General features: G+C 47.9%; 2 protein-coding genes across 2 annotated transcripts in view; both read left to right on the plus strand.

Annotated features, from left to right (window-relative positions):
• gab3 (GRB2 associated binding protein 3) overlaps nucleotides 1-2,716 on the plus strand; it is an 11,959-nt gene extending 9,243 nt beyond the window's left edge. Inside the window, exons 7-10 of the mRNA XM_079738982.1 lie at nucleotides 786-876; nucleotides 1,188-1,269; nucleotides 1,451-1,549; nucleotides 2,227-2,716. Of these exons, the coding sequence (XP_079595108.1) occupies nucleotides 786-876; nucleotides 1,188-1,269; nucleotides 1,451-1,549; nucleotides 2,227-2,343 (389 nt within the window). The 3' untranslated portion in view covers nucleotides 2,344-2,716. The remainder of the gene's footprint in view (nucleotides 1-785; nucleotides 877-1,187; nucleotides 1,270-1,450; nucleotides 1,550-2,226) is intronic.
• A 233-nt stretch (nucleotides 2,717-2,949) lies between these two features.
• LOC307077350 (APC membrane recruitment protein 1-like) lies at nucleotides 2,950-8,304 on the plus strand. Its single transcript, XM_079738745.1, has 2 exons — nucleotides 2,950-3,076; nucleotides 3,958-8,304. The coding sequence occupies exon 2, from the start codon at nucleotides 4,078-4,080 to the stop codon at nucleotides 6,925-6,927; it is 2,850 nt and encodes a 949-aa protein (XP_079594871.1). The 5' UTR covers nucleotides 2,950-3,076; nucleotides 3,958-4,077; the 3' UTR covers nucleotides 6,928-8,304.
• The last annotated feature ends 6,648 nt before the right edge of the window (nucleotides 8,305-14,952 follow it).

Genomic DNA, 14,952 nt, shown 5'->3' on the forward strand with positions numbered 1-14,952 from the left:
AGGTACTAGAGTAGAGTAGAGCCTGGAGTACAGGTATTAGAGTAGAGTAGAGCCTGGAGTACAGGTATTAGAGTACAGTAGAGCCTGGAGTACAGGTATTAGAGTAGAGTAGAGCCTGGAGTACAGGTATTAGAGTAGAGTAGAGCCTGGAGTACAGGTATTAGAGTAGAGTAGAGCTTGAAGTACAGGTATTAGAGTAGAGTAGAGCCTGGAGTTCAGGTACTAGAGTAGAGTAGAGCCTGAAGTATAGGTATTAGAGTAGAGTAGAGCCTGGAGTATAGGTATTAGAGTACAGTAGAGCCTAGACTCTAGGCTCTACTGTACTCTAATACCTATACTCTAGGCCCTAGAGTATAGGTATAAAAGTACAATAGAGCCTAGAGTATAGGTATTAGAGTACAGTAGAGAGTAGAGTACAGTAGAGCCTAGAGTAAAGGTATTAGAGTAGAGTACAGATATCAGAGTAGAGTACAGATATCAGAGTAATAAAGCAGGAGGAGGAATTATTGGCGGTTCCAAGATCTGAAATCAATCCATCCCAAATCCATTTTCATAATCATATAATGCAATCAATCATTTTTTAATGAAATTGTTTGTAATATAAAATGGATCTGCTGAGAAAAAATAATTCTTATTCCACCTTTAAAAACAAGTTGAGTTTGGTGATAAATACAATAAATATCAGGTCCCGTACCGTCCTCCTCAGAGCAGCAGGAAGAGGTCAAATCGCTGTAAGTTTCAAACGCTGTGTTCCAAACCTTACGATGATGTCATACCTCGCGCAGCGCGACCCCCGCCCCTCGACCTGCGGGGTCTCTCCACCATCAGGGAGTTCCCCACGCGACCCCTCGCGGGCCCGCCGATGACATCATCAGGGTGAGACGCCAACACACACACGCACGCAAACACACACACGCACACGCACGCACACACACACACAGTATCCTATTCAACAGACTTTCTTCTGAGACCTTTCCTCTCCTAGTTTTAACGAACCACCACATTTCATAAGGAAGCGAAAGCCAATCTAAAGATAAAACTTGATTAGGTCCAAGATGTCTGTGCGACTTGACTCTTCAAGTGTCTTTTATCGTTGGCAACGTGCTGCGTCTTTTAAAGTATTACAGACCCCGCTTATGAGCGACGTTGATGTGTGAGGTGTATTTGTCCTGATGCTCCGAACGCAGAGACATGGTGGATGGTTTTCCGAACGGACCAACGTATGAGAACGAAGACGACCTGGACACAGACGGCTGCTACACTCCAATGGTAATGAAACCTGCTCCTTAATGACCTGTGTCTGGATTGTTCGCTCTCAATATCTTCGGACAAAAACAAAAAAATCACATAGCAGCAGTAGTCGTTTTAATATTAGGTTCCACTGATATTAGCATGACTCCAGTTATTTCATTGATGGATGAGGTGGTTGACGGGATCATTACATTTCCAGTATCCCTCTGACGGAGCGAGCGGGTCGTGGCCCAGGAGATCCAACCTGGACTACCTGTCCCTGGACTTCAACTCGGCCTCACCTTCTCCCGTACAGAAGGTAGGTTCTCCCGTTCTCCCGTCCTCTCGATCTCCGTCAGAGCCTGATTCACCGTTACTTAGAACAACAAGCTCAACAGTCACCGGGAACGGAATGCTTTGGAATCAATGAATCACACCTCTGTTAAGAGAAAGAGAGAGAGAGAGAGGGAGTAAATAAATAAATATGTGTCCCGTCTTGTTCCATTTCTCGTAATCGGGGGTGCCGAACTGGGCAGTGGGCGGAGTCACCTCGGATAATAGTCCATTCCTATCCATAATCCATTCCTGTCCAGATATCAAAACAAAAACTAACGTTTTGGTAAGAGTAATGGACATTTCCGTCGACAGGCTGTGGCATTGTCGACATAGACTGTTTCCTTAATCTATGACACATCGTGGTCATTTTATGATTCATTAAATAAATGTGTCAATAATAGCTCCTTGAAAATCACACTGTATATCTGAGATATTTAATTTCTTAGTTTCTTTATTCAATATTCATGCATATTTGCTTTAAAGGTTTTCACAGTGAAATGTTGTTTAATTATTGTAATTAAAGGGATTCTGTATTTTTTTTAAAATTGTATTTGGTATATCTCATTGTTCTTATCTTAACTTAACAACTTATTAGATAAATCTTACCTAGGCAATAGCGGTCTTTCTAAATCGTGTGTAATGTGACTGTCTATCCACAAGAAGGCGCTGTTGGTCGACGAGCACAAGGTGGACTACGTTCAGGTGGACGAGAAGAAAACCCAGGCCCTTCAAAGCACCAGGCTCGAGTGGACCGACGTCCGCCAGTCGAAGCCCTGAGGGCCGGGAGGAAGCACTTTGTTACAGTGGATGAAGGAAGACGTCGACAACTCTAGTTGAAACTTTTCAGTCAAATGCATTTCAACAGATGAAACAAGACACTGTTCGGAGTTGTAACATACAATGTCTGTATGGATATTCAAGAAAAATGAATACTTTTTATGTTTATATGTAAATATTGATTCAAAATCAGCTGTTACCGTGTTTATAGTATTTTTGGGCTTGAAGTAGATATTTTTAAAACTGTTTTACCACAATCCTTTAATGTTATAATGTATGCTGTAATGTGAGATGTTTTCTTCATTTTTTTTGTATATTTTTGATATTCTCAGGTACACGAGATAAGCTCATGGATTAAATTGGGTTCTTATTGAACTAACTTTATGTTATATTTCTAGTTTATTTCACACCAACATAACACATCTGATAAAACTATTACTCACAATGCACAACATAACATAATGTGGACATCGTGTGTTGTATTTAGCACTATTACTGAATGATATCAATATTACTTTTCTAGTAAGAAACACTATGATTTTACATGATTGACATGTAATATTTATATAGACCAGGTAGTGAATTGGGGCGGGACAAGTGACGTGACGTCGTCAGCGAGCGCCGGGAATCTTTTTTCCAATGGGGAGAAAAAAGAAAGAAAAGAAGGAAAGATGTTGGGACGTGACGATGGACCGACCCGGTGAGGTGTAACCTCCACACACCGTTACATGCAGTAAGTGGCCTCCCGTTCACCTCATAGTGCCGGGGCTTTTAAATCCCTGCGGGAATCAGACCCCAGGCGGGATAAGATAGCCCCAGGGAGGGTTAGCATGGTTAGCGTTTAGCCTCAAAACAAACCGAGCAAGGTTGGGACTGCAGTGGAAGTTGGGGATGATCTGCTGCTGATCGCAGTTAGAATTGGGTCTCCAGCTAGGGGACTCCGCTCCAGGCCGGGAAGTCTAGGGGTCTGGATGAATACCGGATGGTATAGTAAGAAGATAGACCCATACATAAGTTATAAAGGGTATAATGCATATACCTGGCTGGCTGCAAAGGATATAATACATCACCAACTTTAGTTCTAAAGGATTTCATTCATCCCTGACACTGGTTACAAAGGATTTGTAATTAATTTTCCTGAAATAGGTCATAGTGACGCCATTGAATGCAATATTGAAATATCACAACATCCTTAACGTCACCTATTTCAAATTTCCCTTGATTCATTCTTGAATGGAGCCTGAAGAAAATACAATGTTTGCAATGAAACTGCCAATGCTGCTTAAAGTAGGATGATGGGTGTGATTATCATTACTAATAATAGTCAGTTCAGTAGCAAACATTTTAAAGATCACAATTTAATCACCCAACCTGCTCACTGTATCAAATGAAAAATAAGTACTTTCTAAACAATAAAAACGGAAAACCTGAGTGTCACGGGTGAATCCGAATCCGTATCCTTTTGAAAGAAGAATCAACAATGAGCCTCTCATGTTGGGGTTCTCATTTGTTTTTCTGCATTCTTGGCCAGGTCATTCCTGTAAAATATATCTTAATCTCAATGAATTATCTTACCTGGTTAAATAAAGGATTGATTGATTTTCTGAATTTCAGGCCTCTCAATCGATGGACCTGACGGAGCGCTGGACTCCAGCTGTGCTCGGAGTTGATTCCCATTGGTCGACCGCCATGGGCTTCTGAGCCATCGGCCGCGTTGCTCCGGAGGAGACCGCCATGGCGTTCCGCGAGTTCGAAGAGCAGGACGGCGAGACGAAGCATCTGGCTCTGGCCCGCGAGCATCTGTCCGTCTGCAGCATCCATGACCCCCTGGAAGACCTCCATCCGGACCCCAACACCACCGCCCCCGCCAAGCCCCCGACGCCCGGCAAACTACGCAGGACCGCCCTGAGGTTCTTCGGCGTGCGTAAAAGTATCTGCCTTTTGCCCGCCATATTTGGCGGGAGGAGCAAGAATCAAACCAAGAAGAGAGTTGGTAAGAGCAAAACTCACGATGGCCTCAGCAAGGCGAGCTGCGGGGACAGTCCCGGGAGCGAGGGCCCCTCTGGGGGAAGCTTTGGGACCCTCAGTCGGAGAGATGGCGCGCAGGGGGGTGCGAACAGCGACTACTACCCCGCGGCAGAGCAGAAGTCGCAGTCGTTCCCGCGGCAGAAGAAGGGCCTGAGGGGTCTGTTCCACAGCATCCGGCTCCACCGCGCGCAGAGGAACGCCGAGGCGGAGAGCAACGAGATGACGACGCTGCCCTCGTCCTCGGCTCTGGGAGAGGTGCCTGCTGCTGCTGCTGCTGTGGTCGTCGTCGTGGTGCGGGAGGACGCCAACCGAAACCAGTGCCTGGGGAGCTCGTCTTCACCCGAGATGCCCGACGGGGCGACGGCGAGCGACGCCGCCGTCCCACCCGAATGTAACGACCGAGACACGAGGGCCTTTGCGGAGCAAGGGCCCCGGGACTCCCTGTCCTTCAGAGATCAGATCCCCGACGACCACCAGGACGAGGACACGTCGACCACGTTGCCCGGCGAGTACCTCGACGGTGGCGTCGCGCACAGCGAGTCGTGTCCGCAGCTGGGGTTGACCCCCGAGGCCGAGCCGGCGGGGCCGCCGTGCTCCTCGGACCGGCTCGACCTCATCTTCGAGGACGTGGCGTCGCTGAAGAGCTTCGACTCGCTGACGGGCTGCGGCGACATCATCGCCGACCAGGACGACGACAGCCTGGCGGAGAGCACCGTCTCGGGGGAGCGCAGCCGGAACGCCGGGAAGCGCTCGTCCTGCTGCCTCACGTACCAGGGCGGCGGCGAGGAGATGGCCTCCCCCGACGACCTGGAGGCCGACGGGCTCCGCGACCTCTGGGGGGAGACGCCCGAGGAGGACATGTTCTGCTCCGGCGACACGGAGCCCACCTCGGACCTGACCAGCTCCCAGTGCGGCGGCCAGCAGTCCAGCAGCGCCACGGACGCCTCCACCCTCACCCCGGACGAGCTGACCCCCCAGAGCGAGCATCAGGGCTCGGCGCCCAACAGCGATGAGGGCTACTACGACTCCATCACCCCGGGGCCCGAGGACCCCCAGGGGAAGCTGGACAGGACGGGGCCGACGGACCGGATCCCCAGAGACAGCTACAGCGGGGACGCCCTCTACGAGCTGTTTGTCCCGGAGGAGAGGCTCCTCAGTCCGCACTATGAGAACGGATCGGGAATGGTGGGCTCCGAGTCCTGTGGGTACGGGCTGGGCTCGGAGGGGATGGCCGACTCGGCTTTCCTTCCCGAGATGAATCCGTTGGAAATGGGGTCCAACCTCTATGAGGACCAGGACTTCCCGAGTGTGTACGACGTGGTCATGTGCAACGAATCCAAAGAGTTTGCACCTTTTTCGAAAAGTTTCTCTGGCTCCCGCCCACAAGAAAATGCCAACCTGAATCTGGCAACCCAGGAGTTTTTCAACAACAACAACAGAATCAACTTGGATCCCTCCCGTGAAAACGGAAACATACTGGAACCCAACGAGCGGAGACTCCAGTCCATCAACGCCGACTCGTTCGGCAGCGTGGAGGGCCCCGACTTTACGAGATTCTCCCCCACGTTCAGCGACACGAAAGGATCCCCCGACGAGAACAAACCCCTCGCTTCGTTGTACAGCAACCCCTGTTCCCCGGGTCGCAACCCCGCGGACGAAGGGACGACGGTGTGCTTCTCCCAGGCCCTGGTGGACTACACCAAACACTCCCAGTTCCTGAGGGACAACATGGACGGCCTGGACTCCAGCTCCTCCCTGTCCCCCAACATGGAGGCGCTGCCCACCATCGTGACCTTCGACGTGATGGACATGCACAACGAAGGGGAGTACGACGACCAGCTGCAGGACGTCCTGGAGGAGGACGGCGGCTCCGCGCCCTACCCCGACTTCCAGGAGAGCTACCTGCAGAAGGAGGACCTCGCCCGCTGCGACTACCAAATGTTGAACTCCATGTGCGAACAGAACCAGTTCGGCAACGCGTGGACCATCGCCAGCCTGCCGCGCCACCTGGGCCTTCCCAAGGGAGGGCCGGCGGCCTCGGCGTCGGAGCGGAGGAGCCGGTCGCTGGATCGGGAGGGGCTGGAGCGGAGCGCCTCGGAGTACCCCGGGAACGCGGCGGCCGGGACCGTCTATCCCCAGGCCAACAGGGGCTCCCACCGGGCCTACCCCCCCAACGATAAGAAGAATGTACACTCTGGGTCCGCGTTTGAGGCCCCCGGCGGCGGCGGCGTTCCGTGGCCCGCTCGGGCGTCGAGCCGCTCGGCTGCGACGGACGACCAGAGCGGGGTCAAAGCTCTCCGGCATGCCGCGGCGCGCCCGTCCGTCAGGGACTATAAGAGCAGCGTGACCCACCGGCTCCCCACCGCCGGGTCCCGGGACACCAGACAGTGCGCCCCTCGTCTGCCGACGGGCGAGTCGGGCCCCCCCCACAGCACCTTCGCGTTCCCCGACCTGACGGGCTCGGACCTGATGACCATGGTGGCGGCCTCAGGGGAATCAGAAGGGGATGTTTTTTACGCCCCTGCCTTTAAAGTTCAGACATTTGGTAAGAAGTAGACGGTGGTTCAATGGCTGCTGTGGTGGGGGCTCGTCATACAGCGGGGTCACCCAGGGTACAGCCAGCCCTGCTGCCTGCGGAAACATCCCATAATAAGCAGGAGATCATCCTCATGTGCATGCAAATAACGAGGGTGTCCCGTCGTTTTTACCAACGCTGATTCTTACTGTTAGTGTATTTGATCTGTGGTTTCTGAGGTGTGGTCTGTGATCACCCTGGTCACCGGCCTGATTCAGCTAGCGGCCATCTTGGATCCAAACGCTAGCTGGGTGGTGAAGTTGAATGCGGTGTCCCTCATTCGGTTCCGCCCGCGCAGAGCTAGCGTTTGGATCCAAGACGGAGACCAACATGGCCGTTCGCTGGATGAGGCCCATTGCATCCGGGAGCCACAGCTCAGCCTCTTGCATTAGGGCACTACATATCATTCTGAAAGGAATACACGTTTTTTTTATATTTTGTTGGTTCACCGATTTACACGTGGTTAGTGCTCACTGTGTAATCACTTTACTTTAATCGCAAGTAGACCTCATTGAAATGTATCCTCACTGAAACGTCTCCATCTGTGACTCGCGTAACAAGCTGCCGTTTACACGTGTTTAACATAACGTAGCCCGAATATCCACATTATCACAGTAGTTTCACTTTGTCGAATAGCCTTCTTCTATTGCACAGTTAAAGTGGGTGGGCTGGGCCACACCGCTCTGCTTAAAGCTGAAAGTGCCAATGCTAGTTCTTGTGCTATCTCTAGCTGCACAGGGGTGCCTGTATGTCTCTTTTGGGGGGTTATACCTTTTCGTGGCGGTATTATTATACGTTCTTGCTTCGTTCTTTTCTACATGCCAAATAGGATTTTTAGGTAACTACAAAGAGGAACTATACTCTTCTTAATTCATCCATGATGAGACACAATGTCTGTAAGGAATATTACCAGAGATACTCTCTAGTTGTTAGTTTTAGCGAGTCCAGTATAGGCAGCATAGCAATGTTTAAAAAAGAGAATGGACCATTTAAAATGTGCTTTCTGAGACCTCCGACTGCTTGGGCGGACTGAGTCCACTGCTGCGGCTAAGTCCTCACCGGTCTTTCTTTCATAAGGAAGATCCTTACACTTTACTTCTAGATAAACTGCATTTAAACCTTCATTAATGGCGAATACATGTCTGTCCTGGTAGATAAAGCTTTTTGTGCCCTATTTTTCCACCACACCTCGCCTGTTTTTCCAGGGTCTGACCCGCTTCCACCAGTCGGCGACGGAGCCGTGTGGCAAACAAGGAGCTGAAGTGTCCATGTTTGTGCGTGTCACAAACATGTCATGTTTAGTGTGATGTTGTACATCTGTCATATGATTTGTATTTATACTTCTCAACCCTGTATTTGAACAGTGTATTTTGAACTACATTGTGTGTTAAATATATTTTTTGCTTGAAGAAGATGGACTATTTCTTTCATCCGATTTCTAATCAATTACCTGTTGACCAGGGCAAGAAGGGGGTTCGTAAATATCGTAAAAGGCGTAATGTTCTGCTGTTTTTCAAACTACACCTACATCAGCATTCATTAGTAAGTAACTACAAGTTGACTTCTTATCTTTTAGTAATGATATATATGCAGCCATACCAGGCTCTAGAGTAGACAATAGGACAACTTATCCCGGAGATGTTGATATCCAGCTTTTAGCATATGCAGTAATGTTCTCCATTATATATGAGTTGCACTGAGCGGGAATATTCACCTTGAGAGTGAACACCCTGGCCCCACAGGGACGTCCACACACAGGACAGCTGCCTGTTCAGATCCCGGTGGAGGAAACACCCTGTTCTGTACAGAAGAAGCTGTTCAGGAGATTACAGACAAGATGTTAAGTAATAATAGTTCAAATTTATATAGCGCTTTTCCCACTACTCAGAGACGCTTCACAATCGCTTCATAAGCTAAATCATGAGAAGAAAAAAAAAATGTTTAGGTTGCGACGGATCGAGCTGTGGCTCAGGTTCAGAAAAAGGTTTAGTAGTAAGACAAGTGCTACAGACGAGCAGTATATGCAGACTTCATTATACCCGATAACATGTCACAGTATTACAGAGACTAATCCAGAAGAGTCCACAAATCCTCAATTCCATGAAACCCAGGGGGTCCACAGGAGAGCGCTTATCATCCCAGGTTGGATGTTCTAAAGGCTGGTGTTCTGACGCACCATGATGTAAAAACGTTTTTTAAAAAGCAAGATACCAAATGATTAAACGGGAAGCGATAAATAAATTGATTTGATGGTTTCAAGCTACAAACCAAACAGAAAAGAGGCATGCAGATGTCCGATCTTACTTAGGGTTGTATGACATCCATAATGCTCTATGAATAACGATTATTACTTGCCTATTATTATGTGACTAGTTTTTAAATGCTATATTCTTTCTTTTGTCGGGTTTAAGTGATTCTTGCTTTTAATTGAATTCAAACTAAATACTAAATGAAGGTAATAGAACAGTAAATGCAGAGAATACAGAAACTAAGTGTTCCTGCTGACAAAAAATTTTTTGCCTAACCCTAACAATCAAGATTCACCACATTTGATGATACGGAACATATCTAACGGTGAGCATCTGTTCATCAATAAAAATAAAAAAGCAACACATTGTAGTGCCTGCTGAAGTTACTTGGTTCCCTTGCGCAATCTGGCAACCCAGGGCGATCTGGCAACCCGGGGCGAACTGCGACAACATCACTGAAGGAAGATGACAGCAACAAGGTGAGCTGATCCCTTCTTCACTCCACTCTCTTCTCTACATCATTTAGGATCCTTTCGGAACCCATTGAGACCTGCTTCTCGTTCTGCGGTTGTTCGGTGTGCTGAAATGCACAACAGATGTCCACTTTTAATTCAACTTCCGACACTATTTCGGGTTTAAAGAGCGTTAGCAACACCCCTATTCCGCCGATGCTAAGTGATATTAGCAACCCGCCGCTGCCCTCCCAGTGCTTTAAGCTTAGCTTGTTGCCCACCGGGCTGTCGTGAGGGGGCTAGCCCCACCGGCCCCCCGCGGAGACGGGGAGCCTGTTGACCGTCATCAGCCCATCTGGTGACGGATCGACACAACTGTCCGTCGATCCGAGGTCTGAATTTACTTAATTACCAACTCGCTGTACCGCGACCATCAGCTGGTTGTGGTCCAGGGCCAGCGGGTGTCAGATCGATTAGCATCGATCAGCCCCGGTAACGGAACCGAACCGAACGGGGCTGGGATCAGAAGTTGTAGAAAGTGTATTTTAATGCTGATGTGGTTCATCTTCGGTGTGATGGTACCCGACGCAATGGGTCGGAGTCAGCACTTGTGACTCTCTGTGTCTTGTTCAGATATCAAGTGTGGTTATAGATGTGGTACAATCAGGTTATACACTATTTTCTTGCCGACTGTCACTCGCAAGATGGCATAGGATGCTTTGTAGCTCAGCAGTGACAGCAGTGGCTTATCTTCATGTGAGCCAAGGTGACCTGTTACCTCCACATGCACGATGCATGCTCTTCCTCAATACTTTTATTTCATTACAACAGATACGACGCTTATGGCATTGCATTTATTCTATGTTAGTATAATGATGCATATAGAGCAGTGTTTACAAAATGCAATGTGCTAAAATAATCTACAATATATTATTTCCAAAAAGTGTGTTTAGTTGTCAGGTTTCCTTGTTTTTTTCCCGATGGCTCTGAGCCGAATGACTTCTGGGAGCACGAGCCAACCTCACATCCCTACAAGGGAGTTGTTTCACTGCCTGAAGTGCACAATCTAAAACTTTCCACACAGTATAGTGTGCCGTTTGAATGAAAAGGCGATAAAGTAGTCGGTAAATCATTAATTTCAACAGTGAAGTGGATCTGACCTGGCGTGCCAGGCACTAATGTGTTTTTATGTGGACGCGGTAGGATGTGAGTGCACGAGTGCTCTATATTTCCTCCAGAACAAATATCTGACAGACAGGTCTGCTACTTTAGCAGTCCGCCCAACAAAGTATTTATGACTGGACCACGAGTAATAAGTATTGTAGGAGCTCTTTGGCACTTTGAGATGTGTTCAACAGCTGGTTATAAATCAGATGCGGCCGCACTGTACAGAGCTGGAGAGATGTGGACGCTATATGATTGGATGAAAATCTCCACATCATCTTCCAAGTGCGTTGGGATGTCAGCCAGCGGCTGAGTTACAAGAAAACCATAAAACGTTAATGGCACACTCAACGCGTTTCCCTTTGGCCATTTGTTGACAACCAAATGATTTTCAAACCTCTGTTCCTATAACACACACGCCACAGGTACGAAGGGTAGCATTACGGTACTTTATTGTGTATTATAACCTTAAAGCAGGGGTCAAGAAAGTCTGAAACGATGCCCTCACTAGGTATGTCGCCAGTGTTTCTGCCACCGCAGCAGTAATGTGCAATTGCGGTCGATAAGTATCTCCTAATCTCCTGATTTGTAAGCGGGTGGGCAACTGAACAAAAAGCCATGACACCACAAGGTCAACTAAGGGCAAACCTCTGTGATCAGGGATAGGCCCTGGAAAGAACAAGTTACTGGACTCCTGTGATTCATCGTGGTGTCAGAGCGTTTGCTCTCTGCCTGGGCCCGTACTTTAATCCTCATTTCATCACTCCTCAGTTCTCAGACTCTGCGAACATCACGATTAATGCGCGGCTGTTGTTTTCACCACCACTCGATCAGGCTAACCTCTAACACCTTATTAAACATAAGTGCTGGCAGTCACGCCTCGAGCATAGTCATCATAACCAACTGTTGGTTCTTAATAAGTCTCTCCTCACAGCAGTGGCCCCCGGTTGAGACGCGAGTTCACTGGAAAAAAGCTGCAACACAGAGGATGCGGTGGTTGTCAACGGCAACAGTTTGGCTAGCATCGCGACATCCACCTTAGCCAGGGACACTGTGTACCGCCGCTAGCCGCCGTTTGTTGGCTCCCTCTGCGGGGATGTGTGGACACGCATGTAAGTGTTCTTCTCACTGCGGTACGGCCACATCCTTTACGTCATGTGTTAGCAGGACCTGCCCTAGTGCACAGGGGCCTGAAGCTAACCGCTCCACTTGTTGCTATGAAACCAGAACTGTTCGCCGAGCTGTTGCACGTTTTATCAGGCCCTGCTGTTTTTCGGTCTGTCTAGTCATTAGGCCCCAACCGCCGGGCTGGTGTGTCATCGTGTCTGAACGCAGGAGGTAGAGCCATCGATTTACCTCCGCACGGCGGCTCCTGTGTTTTTAGCATCTGGTGCTAACGCTAACACAGCTCTGATGCAGCAGCATCGATGCTATCCATGCTCATCCCACTCCCATGCTGGCTGATCATAAACCACTGCTCTTCTCGTCTTGTGATTCCCTAAAGATCCTTTCTTAACGTTTGGTATGGCTGACATGCAAATCAAGTTACGTTTTACTTGTGTAACCTAACGTTTTTTTTTTGCTTATAATGGTTGAAGTGAAAAAGATTAATTTGCCCGTTTATTGATTATCACAAACTATCACAAGTCTTGTCTATTCAAGATAAATGAAAAAGCATTACTTTTTTTTTCAATATCCTGCACTAGAATGTTATTAATGTATAGTACACGTTAGTGTAAATATATAGAAGGTGTGAGGGTTGTGAATGTGTAGAAGGTGTGAGTGTTATTAATGTATAGTAGACATTATTAATGTATAAAAGGTGTTGGTGTTAATATATAGTAGAGGGTCGATTTATTAATGTATAGTGGACATTAATAATATTTAGAAGGTGTTATTTATGCATTGAAGGTGTTAGTGTTATTAATGTAAAGTAGACATTAATACGGTACAGAAGGTGTTAGTGATATTAATGTATAGAAGGTCTTAGTGTTATTAATGTAAAGTAGACATTAATAATGTATAGAAGGTCTTAGTGGTATTAATGTAAAGCAGACATTAATAATGTATAGAAGGTGTAAGTATTATGAGCGAATATTAGGCGGTAGTGTTATTAATGTATAGACATGAATAATGTATAGTAATCAGGTAGTGCAGGTCAGTGAGCAGGAGGGAAAGCCGTGTCTGGGCTGGGATGTTCTGCATTTACTAGCAGCCAGCGCAGAGACAATGAGTTGTGTTTGTGTTAGTCGTGACTGGTAAAAAAAGAGTTGGCTGATGACAGGGCTGTGTTGCTAGGCAACCCTTGTCATGGACCAGGCTCGTTTGAAGCTACCGCTACGCTGCGTGTTCCCCAGTACAGCCCTCCTTCTTCTCCTCTGTGTGTGTGTGTGTGTGTGTGTGTGTGTGTGTGTGTGTGTGTCTGTGCGTGTATGAAATCTCTAGGAGTGTAAATAAGGACATGATATTTTTGCTCATGTGAAGGTAAATTGAAATGACATTGTAACTGAAGGTAGTTCCCTTTTGTGCTGCCCCCACCATTCACTGATTGAATTACTATTGTATTCTGTAAGAAATTGTATAATTTAGATCTAAATTAATTCTTCTCACTATCAACTATTGGGGATATATTTTAGGAGGGGCCTATTTTGTCAATTTAACATTATTAGAAATATGGAAGAAAGATCTGCGACAGACAGATGTTTAGGCCCAATAGGCAAATGTGTTATATTTACATTAAGGTGTATAATTATGTAGACGAATTATAAACCGTATAAAACAGTAACAAAAATTGCAGCTGAACTGTCTGGGCTCAGCCAACGCTTCTCCAGTGGAAGGCATCAAACCTGCGACCGTTTTGGAAGGAGGTGTGAAGTGACAACATGTTCAGAACAGGCTGTTCTGGGCTTCTCTGCATGTCACCCACCACAGCGCTGCTACCAGCTATCAGCCCGCACGTGTTACAGCTAGCTACAGCCAGCTACCAGCCCGCATGTGTTACAGCTTGCTACAGCCAGCTACCAGCCCGCACGTGTTACAGCTAGCTACCAATACAGAGACAGGTCATTAAGGAGCAGGTAGGGGTTAGACAGTACAGAGACAGGTCATTAAGGAGCAGGTAGGGGTTAGACAGTACAGAGACAGGTCACTAAGGAGCTGGTAGGGGTGAGACCATACAGAGACAGGTCATTAAGGAGCAGGGAGGGGTTAGACAGTACAGAGACAGGTCATTAAGGAGCAGATAGGGGTTAGACAGTACAGAGACAGGTCATTAAGGGGCAGGTAGGGGATTGTTCTTGTTCTAGGATGACTACAGGCTAGGCCGCGTTGTACATTCGAGCCCAGAACCTTTGTGTTGGGAGTGGAACCCCCTCACCTTCCACTATCCGGCCTGAGAAGAACAGACCTCACCTCGGCCTTTAGGTCGAGCTCTTGCTCCCTCGCTCTGGCCTCCCTGCCGTTGGGGACGGCCAGCTCGCGATGTCCCCAGGAGGTGTTACTCTGCAGGGCGTAGTGTCCGCTCTGAGCGAGTGAGTCAACCTCACAGCCAACCGCAGGGCAACAAGAGAGGAATCAACACATCAGCAGAGGCTCTCAGCGGCCGCCCTGGCCACAGCATGTTCTTAATTGGCTCTTAGACGCCCGCAACAAAGGTTTTGTATTAACGAGAAGAGCCGATTAGAGAATGTTGTCATGAGCGCTGAGGATACAATGGATGTATTGAATCAAACCTTTCCTTCGTCAAGTTAAATTTTTGTTTTTGTTATTTGTCAGACTCTTGAATCTGAGACGTCGAGCAGTGATTATTTTAGATACAAGTTCGTAAGGAGCAGGTAGGGGTTAGACAGTACAGAGATATGTCATTAAGGAGCAGGTAGGGGTTAGACAGTACAGAGACAGGTCATTAAGGAGCAGGTAGGGGATAGACAGTACAGAGACAGGTCATTAAGGAGCAGGTAGGGGTTAGACAGTACAGAGACAGGTCACTAAGGAGCAGGTAGGGGTTAGACAGTACAGAGACAGGTCATTAAGGAGCAGGTAGGGGTTAGACAGTACAGAGACAGGTCATTAAGGAGCAGGTAGGGGTTAGACAGTACAGAGACAGGTCATTAAGGAGCAGGTAGGGGTTAGACAGTACAGA

The sequence above is a fragment of the Pollachius pollachius genome, assembly GCF_949987615.1.
Source record: "Pollachius pollachius genome assembly, chromosome: 6".
In the NCBI taxonomy this organism is placed as follows: domain Eukaryota; kingdom Metazoa; phylum Chordata; class Actinopteri; order Gadiformes; family Gadidae; genus Pollachius; species Pollachius pollachius.

What these genes read in the sequence shown, in the direction of transcription:
- LOC307077350 (XM_079738745.1), top strand. Translation starts at nt 4,078, where the DNA reads ATGGCGTTCCGCGAGTTCGAAGAGCAGGACGGCGAGACGAAGCATCTG.